The sequence below is a fragment of the Alosa sapidissima genome, chromosome 12 (assembly GCF_018492685.1).
Source record: "Alosa sapidissima isolate fAloSap1 chromosome 12, fAloSap1.pri, whole genome shotgun sequence".
Classification (NCBI taxonomy): domain Eukaryota; kingdom Metazoa; phylum Chordata; class Actinopteri; order Clupeiformes; family Clupeidae; genus Alosa; species Alosa sapidissima.
Window position 1 is genome coordinate 17,368,298 of NC_055968.1, and position 12,129 is coordinate 17,380,426.

Consider the following 12,129-nt stretch of genomic DNA (forward strand, 5'->3'; position numbering starts at 1 on the left):
TATTTTACCAATCCTGATCTCTCAAAAGGTTGGGGTTTAGTTGTACGGTTTTCACAGGCGCAGTCACTTTTGTGCAATAAGAAACCCAAAGTCATCAGGGATTTTTGCTTTTGTTTGTTTGTTTGTTTTCATAATCATATGCTCAGAGGATCCCCCCCTACATGTTTGAATATGCCACAGGAACAAACATTTGTCAAACCTGTGTATACGTATTTTACCTTTAACTCTTAGACTGTCCATTTGACTGCATATATTAAATCATATGAAATTGCCGTGCTCATGCAAACATGTATGGCAGCAACCCAATGGGCTTGCTTCACCAACAATGAACTGTGGTCATGTTAAATGTGTCATGTGAAAGACCTGAAAAACTTCTTGTAGGATATCACAAAGTACAGCACAGTTTTCATGAAGCCCAATACAGACACATCAACTCTGAGGACAATGAGAAATATTTTAAGTAGAAATTCAGGGCTCAAGGATCATTTTGGACCAGATAACTACCGCATCAAATTATTGCTTGATTGTTAATCACCCAGTGCAGGGTTTTGATACTTGTGGCCTGACTCAGCTTGAGTGAATCACCCTGTAGTCTTTTGTCTTCAGGCTGAACTTGGCTGAGAAAGGGTAAAGTGACTCAGCTTCGGCCTCTGGATCAGAACGCCACCTCCAAGTGCCAATCACTATCTCTCACGTTCTGTGTTCTTTAGGTCTCGGCAGTCTCTCAAACATTTCTTACAAGCTCAGGACTATGGTGGGAAAACCCTGCATTTGAGGCATGCTAGTGCAAAAAAGGCATTGTGAATCGTGCAAAACTACCTGTTGGAGGGTGCTGCTTATGACGCATCCTGTCTGTCTTGGACTGGGTCCAGACCCATCTCTATCTGTTCCATCCAGATGTGAGGGGAGAGGGGTATAGCTGCCCTTGTTCCTGCCTGTTCAGAATCGCTGGGACACCCTCCCTATGTATCACACCTTGTGTATTTGCTTTATGTATTTCTTATTTTTCCACTCCTGCAGTTCTGATGATTTTCTGATGAATTGTCATTACTGAGTTTGTTTACTTCTTATGGGAGGTTCAGAAATGTATGTTGTTTAAGATTTTGAAAGGGAGTAAAACACTGCCTTTGTTCATTCTTTTGTAAAAAAAAAGCAATTTATATTGTATTGCTTCTGTTATGTTAATTTGTTGTTATAATTATTGTTATATTTTGTAAGAAAATGATTGAAATGACAAATGAAGAAGTAAATACATTAAACTTATCAAAGTAAACAGAGCTGACTAATTATTTGTTCCCCATAAAGAAAGAAAGAAAAAAAACAGTTCATTAATCAAAGAATCTCATGCTTGTCATTTTCAACGAAACTCGTTGTCTGCTTTCTGTTTAGTTGACAAGCTGTCAGAATCTGCTTGTGGTCTTGTCCTCATTTCAGCATGTTAATATTCTCCATTGACGACAGAGGATGTACCACTGCGCACAGAGATGTAGGCAGTAGGGATAGATGTGTGACTCATCCTGCAAAGCGTTCTCGTGCATAGACCTCTCCAGAATAAATCCCGCCTCCTAACTTCCGTATCCATCCAACCTTCGGTCGTCAAATGTCTATGGGAAATAACATGGCGTTTTGAAAGATCGTACCTGTCAAACTCTGTAGGTGACAAAGTAGAAAAAGCTGCTGGACAGATTGGCCTACACACTTCTGCCATCTAGTTTCCACTGGATTTTTTTATTTTCGGTGCCGTTTAAGTAGTATAGTCTATAGTATACTACTTAAACGGCACCGACAATCAAAAAATCCAGTGGAAACTAGATGGCAGAAGTGTGTAGGCCAATCAGCTTTTTCTACTTCGCTACCTACAGATTTTTTAACGGTATGATATTTCGAAACGCCATGTTATTTCCCATAGACAATCGACGCCCGGAAGTTGGATGGATACGGAAGTTACGGAGGCGGGACTTATTCTGGAGAGGTCTATACATAAAAAGGGCTTCTTTTCCATTGTATGCTTTATTTCTATACTGCTTGCACCGTCTAAACTTCAACCAGATATTTTTATTAGAAATTCTTTGTGTGTGGAGTTCAAGGTCATGTATAGGATTTGTAGTTCAAAATACACTGTGTTCCAAATTAGTATGCAAATTGGATTTAAGTGTCATAAACATTTTATTTTTTTGTTTTTCAATTAAACTAATGGATGGTATTGTGTCTCAGCGCTCTTTGGATCATTAAAATCAATCTCAGAGACCTGTGATAATTAGTTTGCCAGGTGAGCCCAATCAAAGGAAAACTACTTAAGAAGGATGTTCCACATTGTTAAGCATGCCACAGGTTTCAAGCAATATGGGAAAGAAAAAGGATCTCTCTGCTGCTGAAAAGCATGAAATTGTGCGCTACCTTGGACAAGGTATGAAAACATTGGATATTTCCTGAAAACTTATGTGTGATCATTGTACTGTGAAGAAATTTGTCGCTGATTCAGAGCACAGGTGGGTTCGTGCAGACAAAGGTATAATGAGGAAGGTTTCTGACAGACAAATTCATAGGATTAAGAGAGCAGCAAAGCCGCTGGGGCCTCTGGAGTCCCGCGAACCTCAAGGTGTAGGATCCTCAAGAAGTTTGAAAGTGTCATAAACCTACTATTCGGCCACCCCTAAACAATGGTCACAAGCAGAAAAAACGGTTGCAGTGGGCTCAGGAATACATGAAGACTAATGTTTTAAAGACGGAGTCATGTTTTGAGCCGGAATCATGGGGAGAGAGCTGTTAAGCCCCTTTAGGGTCCCTGATTGTGTGAAAATTACCTCGGCAAAGTATGTAGAGTTTCTGACTGGCCACTTTTTTCCATGGTACAAAAAGAAGAACCGTGCCTTCCGTAGCAAAATCATCTTTTTATATGACCATGCACCATCATGCTGCAAAGAACACCTCTGGGTCATTGGCTGCTATGGGCATAAAAGGGGAGAAAATCATGGTGTGGCCCCCATCTTCCCCTGACCTCAACCCTATTGAGAACCTTTGGAGCATCATCAAGCAAAAGATCTATGAGGGTGGGAGGCAGTTCACATCAAAGCAGCAGCTCTGGGAGGCTATTCTGGCAGCTCTGGAAGGCTATTCTGCAAAGACATTAAAGCAGAAACTCTCCAGGAACTCACAAGTTCAATGGATGCAAGAATTGTGAAGGTGATATCAATGAAGGAGTCCTATGTTAACATGTAACTTGGCCTGTTAAATTTTTGATTGAAATAACTTTCGATTTAATTTATAATACCTCCTAATGCTGCAAATTCAACAAATGACCATGTTTAGTTATAAAAATTTCTTAACTCTGTTTTGCATAATAATTTGAGTTTTTTTTTTTTTATCTTTGAAAGAAAAATACTGTTGTCATTGGGAGGTTTGTTCATTGCAATTTGAATTATACTCTAACTGTTGATTTGAAAATTTATACTGACTGTCATTTGCATCAACTATTTATGACAATCTGAGAGAAATATAATTTGCATAATAATTCGGAACGAAGTGTGTAAAAAAAAAAAAAAAATACCTGCAACCCTGTTTCCAGTTGTTGGGATACTGTGTAAAAGCTAAATAAACAATACTATGATTTGCAAAACATGTAAATAATTGAGAATACAACATATCAGTTGTTGAACCAGAAAAGGAATTGCATAGATTTTTTTGGAAATTTTTTTTTTTTTTTTTGAAGGTTTTTTTTTTTTTTTTTTTTTAAACAATTTCTCATATTAACTGAAAGTAAATGAGACGTAACTTTGTGTTGTCTGAGTAACTTCTTTCATGGTTTATGAAGGTGTTCGTCAATTTTTCATTTCTACATCCACTTCAGGTTCAATAGTCACAGAAAAGCTACTATTGAACTTCCACAGAAAACCATGTCCTAGTCTCTTATTGATGAGAAAAGGTTCCCATAAAATTATTCATTACATAAATATTAGTTTAGATTGACAAGATTTTGTGTAAAAGCAACAAACAAAAAAAAAAACACCAGTAAGATGTTTTATTAAAATAATTTCTGAAGAGTAGTCATGCATGGCTGAAACTCAGTGCCTTAGTGTGCGGTGCTTTAATGAATTTGTGTTCTGCACATGGGGCAGGTGGGGCTCTGCTGAAGCCACTCATTCACACAGCTACTGTGGAAATTGTGGTTGCAGGGCAGAATCGTGAGATCTTCTCCTTCCACATATTCACTCAGACAGATCCTACAGTCACTCTGTCCATTTGCGTTCTCAGGGTTGAAGATCATGGTGGGAAGGTCATAAGTGGCATTTATGGGGAGGTCATAGTCGGTCTCCCAAATGATCTCCAATTGGTGCACCAGGTGGAATCGAAGCTCAATCTGAGGAGGGTGAAGCACACCAACAAAAATGACGTCCTCATGTTCGACTTGATCATCAACGTCATCACTCATGATTGGAGGTGTGTTTGCCCTTGTCACGGATGGTAGTGCAGTATCTTCACCATCACTAATAGTGGCAATGGGTATGGCTGCCCTTGGTGGAGATGGTGACCTTGCTCTCTGTTGCAATTCTGAGTGGGCATGGAGGTCTCGTGAGGTCCCTGGTTGTGGGGACCTTCTGCCATTGGTTAGCATGGAGGTCCCTGGTGGTGGGAACCTTCTGCCATTGGTTGGCATGGAAGACTCAATTGGCCTGGACCTCTTGGACCGTCTTGAGTCCTCATCATCACTTACGACAACATTACCCCTCAGAAGAAAGAGGGGGTCAGCTCTCAACTGCTGCTCTAGATCAGTGTGATGACTGACAGAGGGTCCTGGCTGTAAGGAGTCTCCTTCCTGGCTTCGTAGCAAGTAGTACCTACTGTTTGGTTGAACAACTGGTCGAGACTGTTGTGAGGATCTTTTCCTCTTCCTGCTTCTGCCACGATTACTCATTTTTAAGAGAGATGTTGGAAACTGGAAGGCAAAATGTCATAAGAGAAAACTGATATTATTCTCAACTAATCATGCAGGACTAATTAGGTGTTGAAATATACTGAATTAATTTAATTTTTCTCACTATAATCATAATAAATGTAGGCTATCATTATGAGTATGAAAATAATAAAATAGTGAATTACCTTGTTTGACAGAAGTCCTTCGTTCACCAAAAAGGTATTAAAATAAATTAAAAAGGTTAAAAAATAATATCAAGACGATTATCTGAATAGGGAGCTTGTATAGAGTTGTAGCCTTAATCACAGTGAAAAAGAAACATTTGAGAAATAAAAAGCTGTGACTACAATCTTGTCATCTTATTACATCACAAAGCTTTATGTGTTTCATTTAACCAGTGCCCGGACATCATGGAATGGAACCTAAAGGCCTCTGTGATGTAAGCAGTGCATTGCTGAGAGCATAGAATTTTTAATTCTGTGATCGCATGATTGTATCCAAGTTGTTATAGCCATAACATTTTGTCTCAATATATAAACAATCATTTTTAATACATAGGGGCATCACATTAAACAATTTCCTTTGGAAAATTTAAATGTCACATCAAAATATCTGGATAACTCAAAATGGCAAATTTTCCAAACCCGTAGGCCTATTTTTTATTGTGAACATTTATGCTCAAGTACATATGAATAGGCAATATTTGATATTTGTCTTCTAATGTTGAAAATTAATAAATACTGAAATAAACCCTTTTGAAGGTGTAAGAGTTCTACTATGTATAGGAGTTTAAAATTAAACCCTCAAAAATAACCTAGAAATAGCAACATAAACAGAAGACGAAATTGTTTTGATGTCTATGATTTGGACCGCTCCCAATCATCACATTCAATCAATCACATTCTACCTCAACATGCACTGAACAATTAAGTCATGCAGACATAATGGTGTGTTCAAGACACAATTGCAATTAAGCTATAGGATGATAGGATAGGATATCCCCATGAGAGAGCAGCAAACGGTGAACTGGAATGAAGATTCACAGAGAGGGGGGCCATTGAGCACCTTAAAAAGGGCCGCTTCAATGCTTTCATTAAGTCTGGAAGAAGATCAGAGGCCATACATGTTTTAGGATGAAGTAGAATAGGAGAGTAATTATTTTCTTTCAAGCACTTGGATTAGACTCCAGTCAGTACAGTACTTTTAACAGTTGTCTAGACAGTACAGGAGCAAGTTGTAAGTTTAATGGCTCAATACAAGGGAATATACTTTAAATATACATATTGAAAGTATGTATGGGCAGGAGTTTAGTTTAGTTGGGTTTAGTTTAGTTTAGTTTAGTTAAGCATAATAGTGATTGTGAATTTCATTTTGTAAGGTGGAGTGGTGGGAAAAAATGGAAACCCAGTGAAAAAGTGTATTTGAAAAAATTTATTTGATGAGAGATGAGTAAAAATGAGTGATGCTTATATTTGGAATTATATCCACCTTAAGGTGAGCCAATACAGTAGAGTACATTTTTAACACTGTCTTTGTTGTATAGTTTGAAGACACCCCTGTTAATTGATAATGCAATTGATAATTCAACATTTTAAATAACTGAAAATACTCCTATGACATTGGAGCTCACATTCTCACCTACCAGTTCCACCTAGAGTTGACCGGTGAGATATGAATTCTTCTCGACACATACAGAGTAAGTTACAGTACAGTATAATACAGTGCAGTAACAGTATGGAAAACATAGTCAGTTACAGTTTTTTAAGCCAGGAGCCCAGAGACGATCTGTTTCATTCAGCATCTTTGAGGGAACAGCAACATGAGTGGCACACGCAGAAGTTTCACTTCCTCATGTAACATCTGCGCACACAGATCTCTCTTTTGGAGCATGCGTATGTGACACACAATATGTTCTCTGTGGTCAGTGCATTACTGGAAATTAATCATGATACCAAAGCCTAAATAACAATAGCAATAACAATGTTGTTGTTGTTGTTGTTGTTGTTGAGCGATTGCATCAGAAATGCAATCCCGGTGTTGTTATTATGATAGTCATCATTATTATCATTATTACTATCATAATTATCATAGAAAAAGAATGCAGCGATTGCATCAGAAATGCAATCCCTTTGTTGCTAACTATGATTCGTTCTCAGCTATTTTCCTTACTAAAATGAATTCTCCAGCTTGAAATTTGATGCACTCTCCACCTGAATGCTGTGTTTCCATCACTGCCCTCTGCTGGACCATGGCAGAGCACTTAGCTGCCCTGTCCTGGACTTCCACTGGCTTTCTCAACCGTACAATTGCCTCTGCTGCTACCGCATCATCCTGTTCCAAAGTCAGGACAAAAGGGAACACATCTGTGTAGGATGTCAGTAAATTACAGTCACAACCATGTGGGCATCAGCGGTAGGTATACAAGTAATCAACTGGCGCACAGTTGTCTTTTCCTGCTTTGCTTATTTTACCCAGGACCTATTTTAGTTCCACATCAGTATTCTCAGTGTTTTATCACAGTCACAACAATGGCATTCATTTAAATTAATTAACTTTGAAAACATCAGTCCCCCCTTACCAATCACATTGATCAGAACATTACTTCCTACTTTGCCTAAACTGTGCAAACTGACAATAAACAGCATCAACAGTCGGGAAACAATGTATGTGTGTCTACCTTTGTGTAAATTAATTTCTGCATTTTTCCAACTGTATTTTTTGACGTTTGCAGCTGTTACTGCTTCTGTTTATCACAATAATTTTTGGTTTCATCTTCCCCTCTCGTCGCTGATTTTTCTTGTCTGAGGGAAACTGTTATGAACTATGGTGTTCCAGACTAGTTCCCTGAAAGAAGATCTAGGTGGGCGGGGCCAGGCTACAGACATTCACCCCCATATTCTTCTTTCTGTGGTGAAGATGTGTTTTAGGAATACGTGCAGGTAGATGGTCAATGCGGGTCGATGTGGAGTCTTCTATAGTGTTACACTGTGCACAATGGCAAGTAATGGTTTACTAGTGATGCCAGCTAGTGAACCCAGACGAACCTGTTTAAAATTTGCTCGAATTTAAATTTGCTCTGCAGGTTCGTCTGGGTTCACCCATAGATGTCAGCTCTTCTTCCTTCAGAATCAAATAAGATGATGTTCACGTAGCAGTGAGGGGTGCAGTGAGGGGTTAGGTGCCTTGCTCAAGCCGTGCCTACTGGTCAGGGTTCGAACCGGCAACCCTCCGGTTACAGGTCCGAAGTGCTAACCAGTAGGCCACGGCTGCTCCCAAGTATAATATATTACACACTAATGTGCTTACTACAAGGTAAACATTTGTCACATGTTTATTCCTCAAAAGATAAAATGGACAAAAACGTGATATTACTAACTTGTAAATACATTTACAGGGTCATATTTAATGAAACCTTTAGTGTAAGTCAACAATGCTTTATCTCAACCATTATATCAGAAAGAGCATTTTTTCCATATAATTGCACAAGATAGGGTCTTGTCAGAGGTGGACGATGTACACAATTCCTTTACTTAAGTGAAAGTATAGATACACCTTGTCAAATATTACTCCAATACAAGTGGAAGATGCTAAGTCAGATTTTTTACTTAAGTTGAAGTACAGAAGTACTTGATTTTAAAAATACTTAAGTATTCAGAAGTATAAGTATTTGTCATTTTTAATGTATTGTAATGTAATGTTTATTTGGTCATTACAGTAATAGGGTATACATCATTTGGTCTTAATAGGACTTAACCAACACAAACATTTTACCTATTTTCATAACCTTGCAACTGTTCAAATGGATGCAATAATATAATGTAAATCATTATTCATTCTCTGTTAATAAATTTAAAAACATTTTAACTGGCAAATACAGTACAAAACCAGATAACTCAATTTTGAGTAGATTATTCATCATTTAATGATGTACGCTAAAGATCTAGCTACTGTATGTGGTGAATGTCAGGTAGATAGATAGATAGATAGATAGATAGATAGATAGATAGATAGATAGATAGATAGATAGATAGATAGATTGATAGATAGATAGATACTTTATTTATCCCCAGGGGAAATTCAATGTCTCAGCAGCATACATACAACACAAACACATTCTTTAACAGCAGAAAGAGTAATTAAAGCATATAATATAAAAACACAACTAAGCAGTAAGGGCAGTAGAAGATAAAGAATATGCTAAATATACTAAAATACAAATTATACTAACACTTAATACAATATATAAAAATATACTAAAATACAAATTACAAAAATACAAATTATACTAACTAACAACAGTAATACTAATTACTAATTCTAAAAACAGTATCCACATAGTGGTGATTAAAAAAATCAGAGGCGCTTGCAATGACTGAGGCAGGGACTGAGCCTGTGATTCTCTGTGCATAGTAAGGTATGGTAAGGTGCTCTAAGGTGCTCTGTGTGAATGAGTGTCATGGTGGTAGTGCAATGGTGCAATGGTGATAGTGGTCATGGTGATAGTGCAAATGAGTAAGTCAACAGTGCAACAATGCAGAAATAAAGTAAAGTAAAGTCTATATATCTATATATTTAACTATTTAAGAAAATGTATAAGTGTGGCCACAGTTCGGCTGTGGCATGGAGGGGGGGGGGGGGGTTATGCATATGTGCTAATATAGCACGCAAACAGTGAGGCATAAAGACAGTGATACAAGTGGCTAGTGGACAGACAGTACCAAACATGGAGGGGGTGGAGAGGCAGACAGACTATGCAGAGAAGTCTATCTCTCCTCTTCCCTTAAGTGAGGCATTGAACAGTTCAATGGCCCTTGGGGACAAATGACTTTCTCAGTCTGTCAGTTGTGCAAGGCAGTGAGTGAAGTCTCCAGCTGATCAGGCTCTTCTGCTTAACAATAGTGCTGTGGAGTGGGTGACACTCAGGTGATAGGTAATGTATAATTTCATTCCAATTTCACAATGATCATGGAGGATAACCTGGTTAACAACAGACCACTTATCAAGTCTCAATTGCTAACAGGTTCTTGTAGTTCTCCCAGGCTACATGGAGGATGTTCTGATGAAGAATCTATTGCAAACTGGTTTGTGTATAGTTCTCCCAGACTACATGGAGGATGTTCTGATCACCATCATCATTACCACAGCCAATTCAGCCAAGTTCAAATTGGACTATTGAAAAAAACTTCAAGATGGTCAATCGCATTATTGTATTCAAAGACTCAAATGTGGTTAAAAGTAACGAGTACTTCATGCTAATATTTCAAATGTAGTGCAGTCAAAAGTACAGTATTTATCTTTCAAATATAGTGGAGTAAAAGTCACAAGTTTCAAAAAATATTAATACTCAAGTAAATTACAGATACTCAAAATTCATACTTAAGTACAGTAATCAAGTAAATGTACTTAGTTACTGTCCACCCCTGGGTCTTGTATCATGATTTAACCAATAAATGAGTTGAACTTGTGTGTCTCCAACAACCAACAGAGGGCAGACTTAATACAGAAAGTAAATCATAAAGTAAAGCTGATTCTTTCAAGGGGCCTGTATGTTTTCCTTTTACTGTTATGAATCAGTGTTCAATATTTTCTGTTAATCTCTTAGTCAGTATGTGTTCAGTGTGTGTTTTCAAATCATAAAGGGATTTTTTTTTAGATTTCATACACGCACACAGATATGAATTGCACTGTATTTTGAGTTTTAGTGAGAGCAGTGTGTGGGTGAAAGTGATCTTCCACCTTAAATAAATGTAGCCAGGCTCGATTCAGAATATAAAAAGTCAAAAAATGTTTTCTTTCCAAACGGAAGATTAAGAATAAGAAGGAATACTACTTTAGGACACTAGTTCTTGTGTTTTCTTTATCTGTGCCTGCCAGCAGGTACAATTTATAGATAAGGCCAACACCCTCTGACACTCCCTGGGTTGATCTAAGCAATCAGTCCTCCGCACTATGTCCTAGAACTGCCACAAACACTGGGTGGTTCCACCATACTTCAGCAAGGTGGCTGTATTATATGCCTCCTGTAACCACAGCCCTGTGTTGAAGAACCACCAAACCACCGGCCAGGAATGTTGTGTCTGTACCAACAGCCTCTGGGTGCCAGAGTAAGACCTGCAGGACTACATGTCTCTGTGACCAAAACAGGGGGGGATCTAACGTTAACATGAGAGCCTAAGCTGGTTTGTACAAAAAAAAAGTATTTTCTCAGCACAGTTTCTTTTTTCAGTCGCTATGCCTTAATCTTGTGTGTCCTATAGTCTCGAAATAGTGTGCCATTGGTGGATCCACTATGGTGTAACTGGGCCTGGACCAGAGAATTATGGGGAGGACACAGCAGGGCTGAATAAAGAGCTGCCAAAATAGGACTCCATACAAAGCAGGTGGTGCTAAGCCCAGAGGAGTTCCCTCTTCATTTGTGAACAATAAGAAAAGAAAACAGTGGGTGTCTCCCGAGAGCTGTTTACGTAACCAGGTCACCATTGAGTTTCTGAATAGGAGGTGAATTTGCACTTCTCTCCAGGCTTTGACTCTGGATGTATTGAGAACCACCCCACTCCATCAAATTCTTACTGGGAGTATTTACAAATTGTTGATATTAATAGCCATTATTCATAAGATGTTTACTGGTTTACATAATTCAATAACTATGGAACATAATTCCATTTGTAGTTCCATTCATTTGGGACAGTCAACTGAAGACTGTCAGTGGTGTCTACAAGAGAGAATAGTCCCAACATTATGTGGGAAGATCACAGGATGGAAACTTGATGACATGACAACATTCTCAGTTTGACTGTCAATTGTCAATGAACAACTGTTGAATAAATCTCCACATACCCCATCTTTTGGTGGCCTGACACCTCATTAGGGATTTTTGTTCGGACTTTTTACAAGGGTTTTTTCCCCTCTGTGGTCCCACACACTTAGCCTGGCTCCCTGTGCTAGTCTCTGTGTGGGCTGTGATTCATGACTGTAATTAATGACACACACACATTCATACACACACACACACACACATTTATTATTTTTATCCAGTTGTTATTTTATAGTTTTACATCAAGCAGCCAAACCTTGCCATAACTGAGCCACTGTACCCAAAGGACCCGTTGACCCTCTTTTCTTGTTACCTTTTTTACTTCAACTCTCAACTTTTTCTATTTCAACCTTTGAAGAGGTGGTGGACTGAAAGTGAACAGTTAGCTGTGAGAACGCATGTT

The 12,129-nt window shown here is 38.3% G+C and overlaps 1 protein-coding gene across 1 annotated transcript; it reads right to left on the reverse strand.

Annotated features, from left to right (window-relative positions):
- Positions 1-4,030: 4,030 nt before the first annotated feature.
- Positions 4,031-5,220, reverse strand: LOC121678054 (E3 ubiquitin-protein ligase RLIM-like). Its single transcript, XM_042057233.1, has 2 exons — positions 5,098-5,220; positions 4,031-4,933 (listed from the first exon to the last, which is right to left on the reverse strand). Exon 2 carries the CDS (start codon positions 4,910-4,912, stop codon positions 4,085-4,087), a length of 828 nt encoding a protein of 275 aa, XP_041913167.1. The 5' UTR covers positions 4,913-4,933; positions 5,098-5,220; the 3' UTR covers positions 4,031-4,084.
- Between the last annotated feature and the right edge of the window lie 6,909 nt (positions 5,221-12,129).

Excerpts from the sequence above, each read along its gene's own strand:
- LOC121678054 (XM_042057233.1), bottom strand. The coding sequence starts at position 4,912 with ATGAGTAATCGTGGCAGAAGCAGGAAGAGGAAAAGATCCTCACAACAG.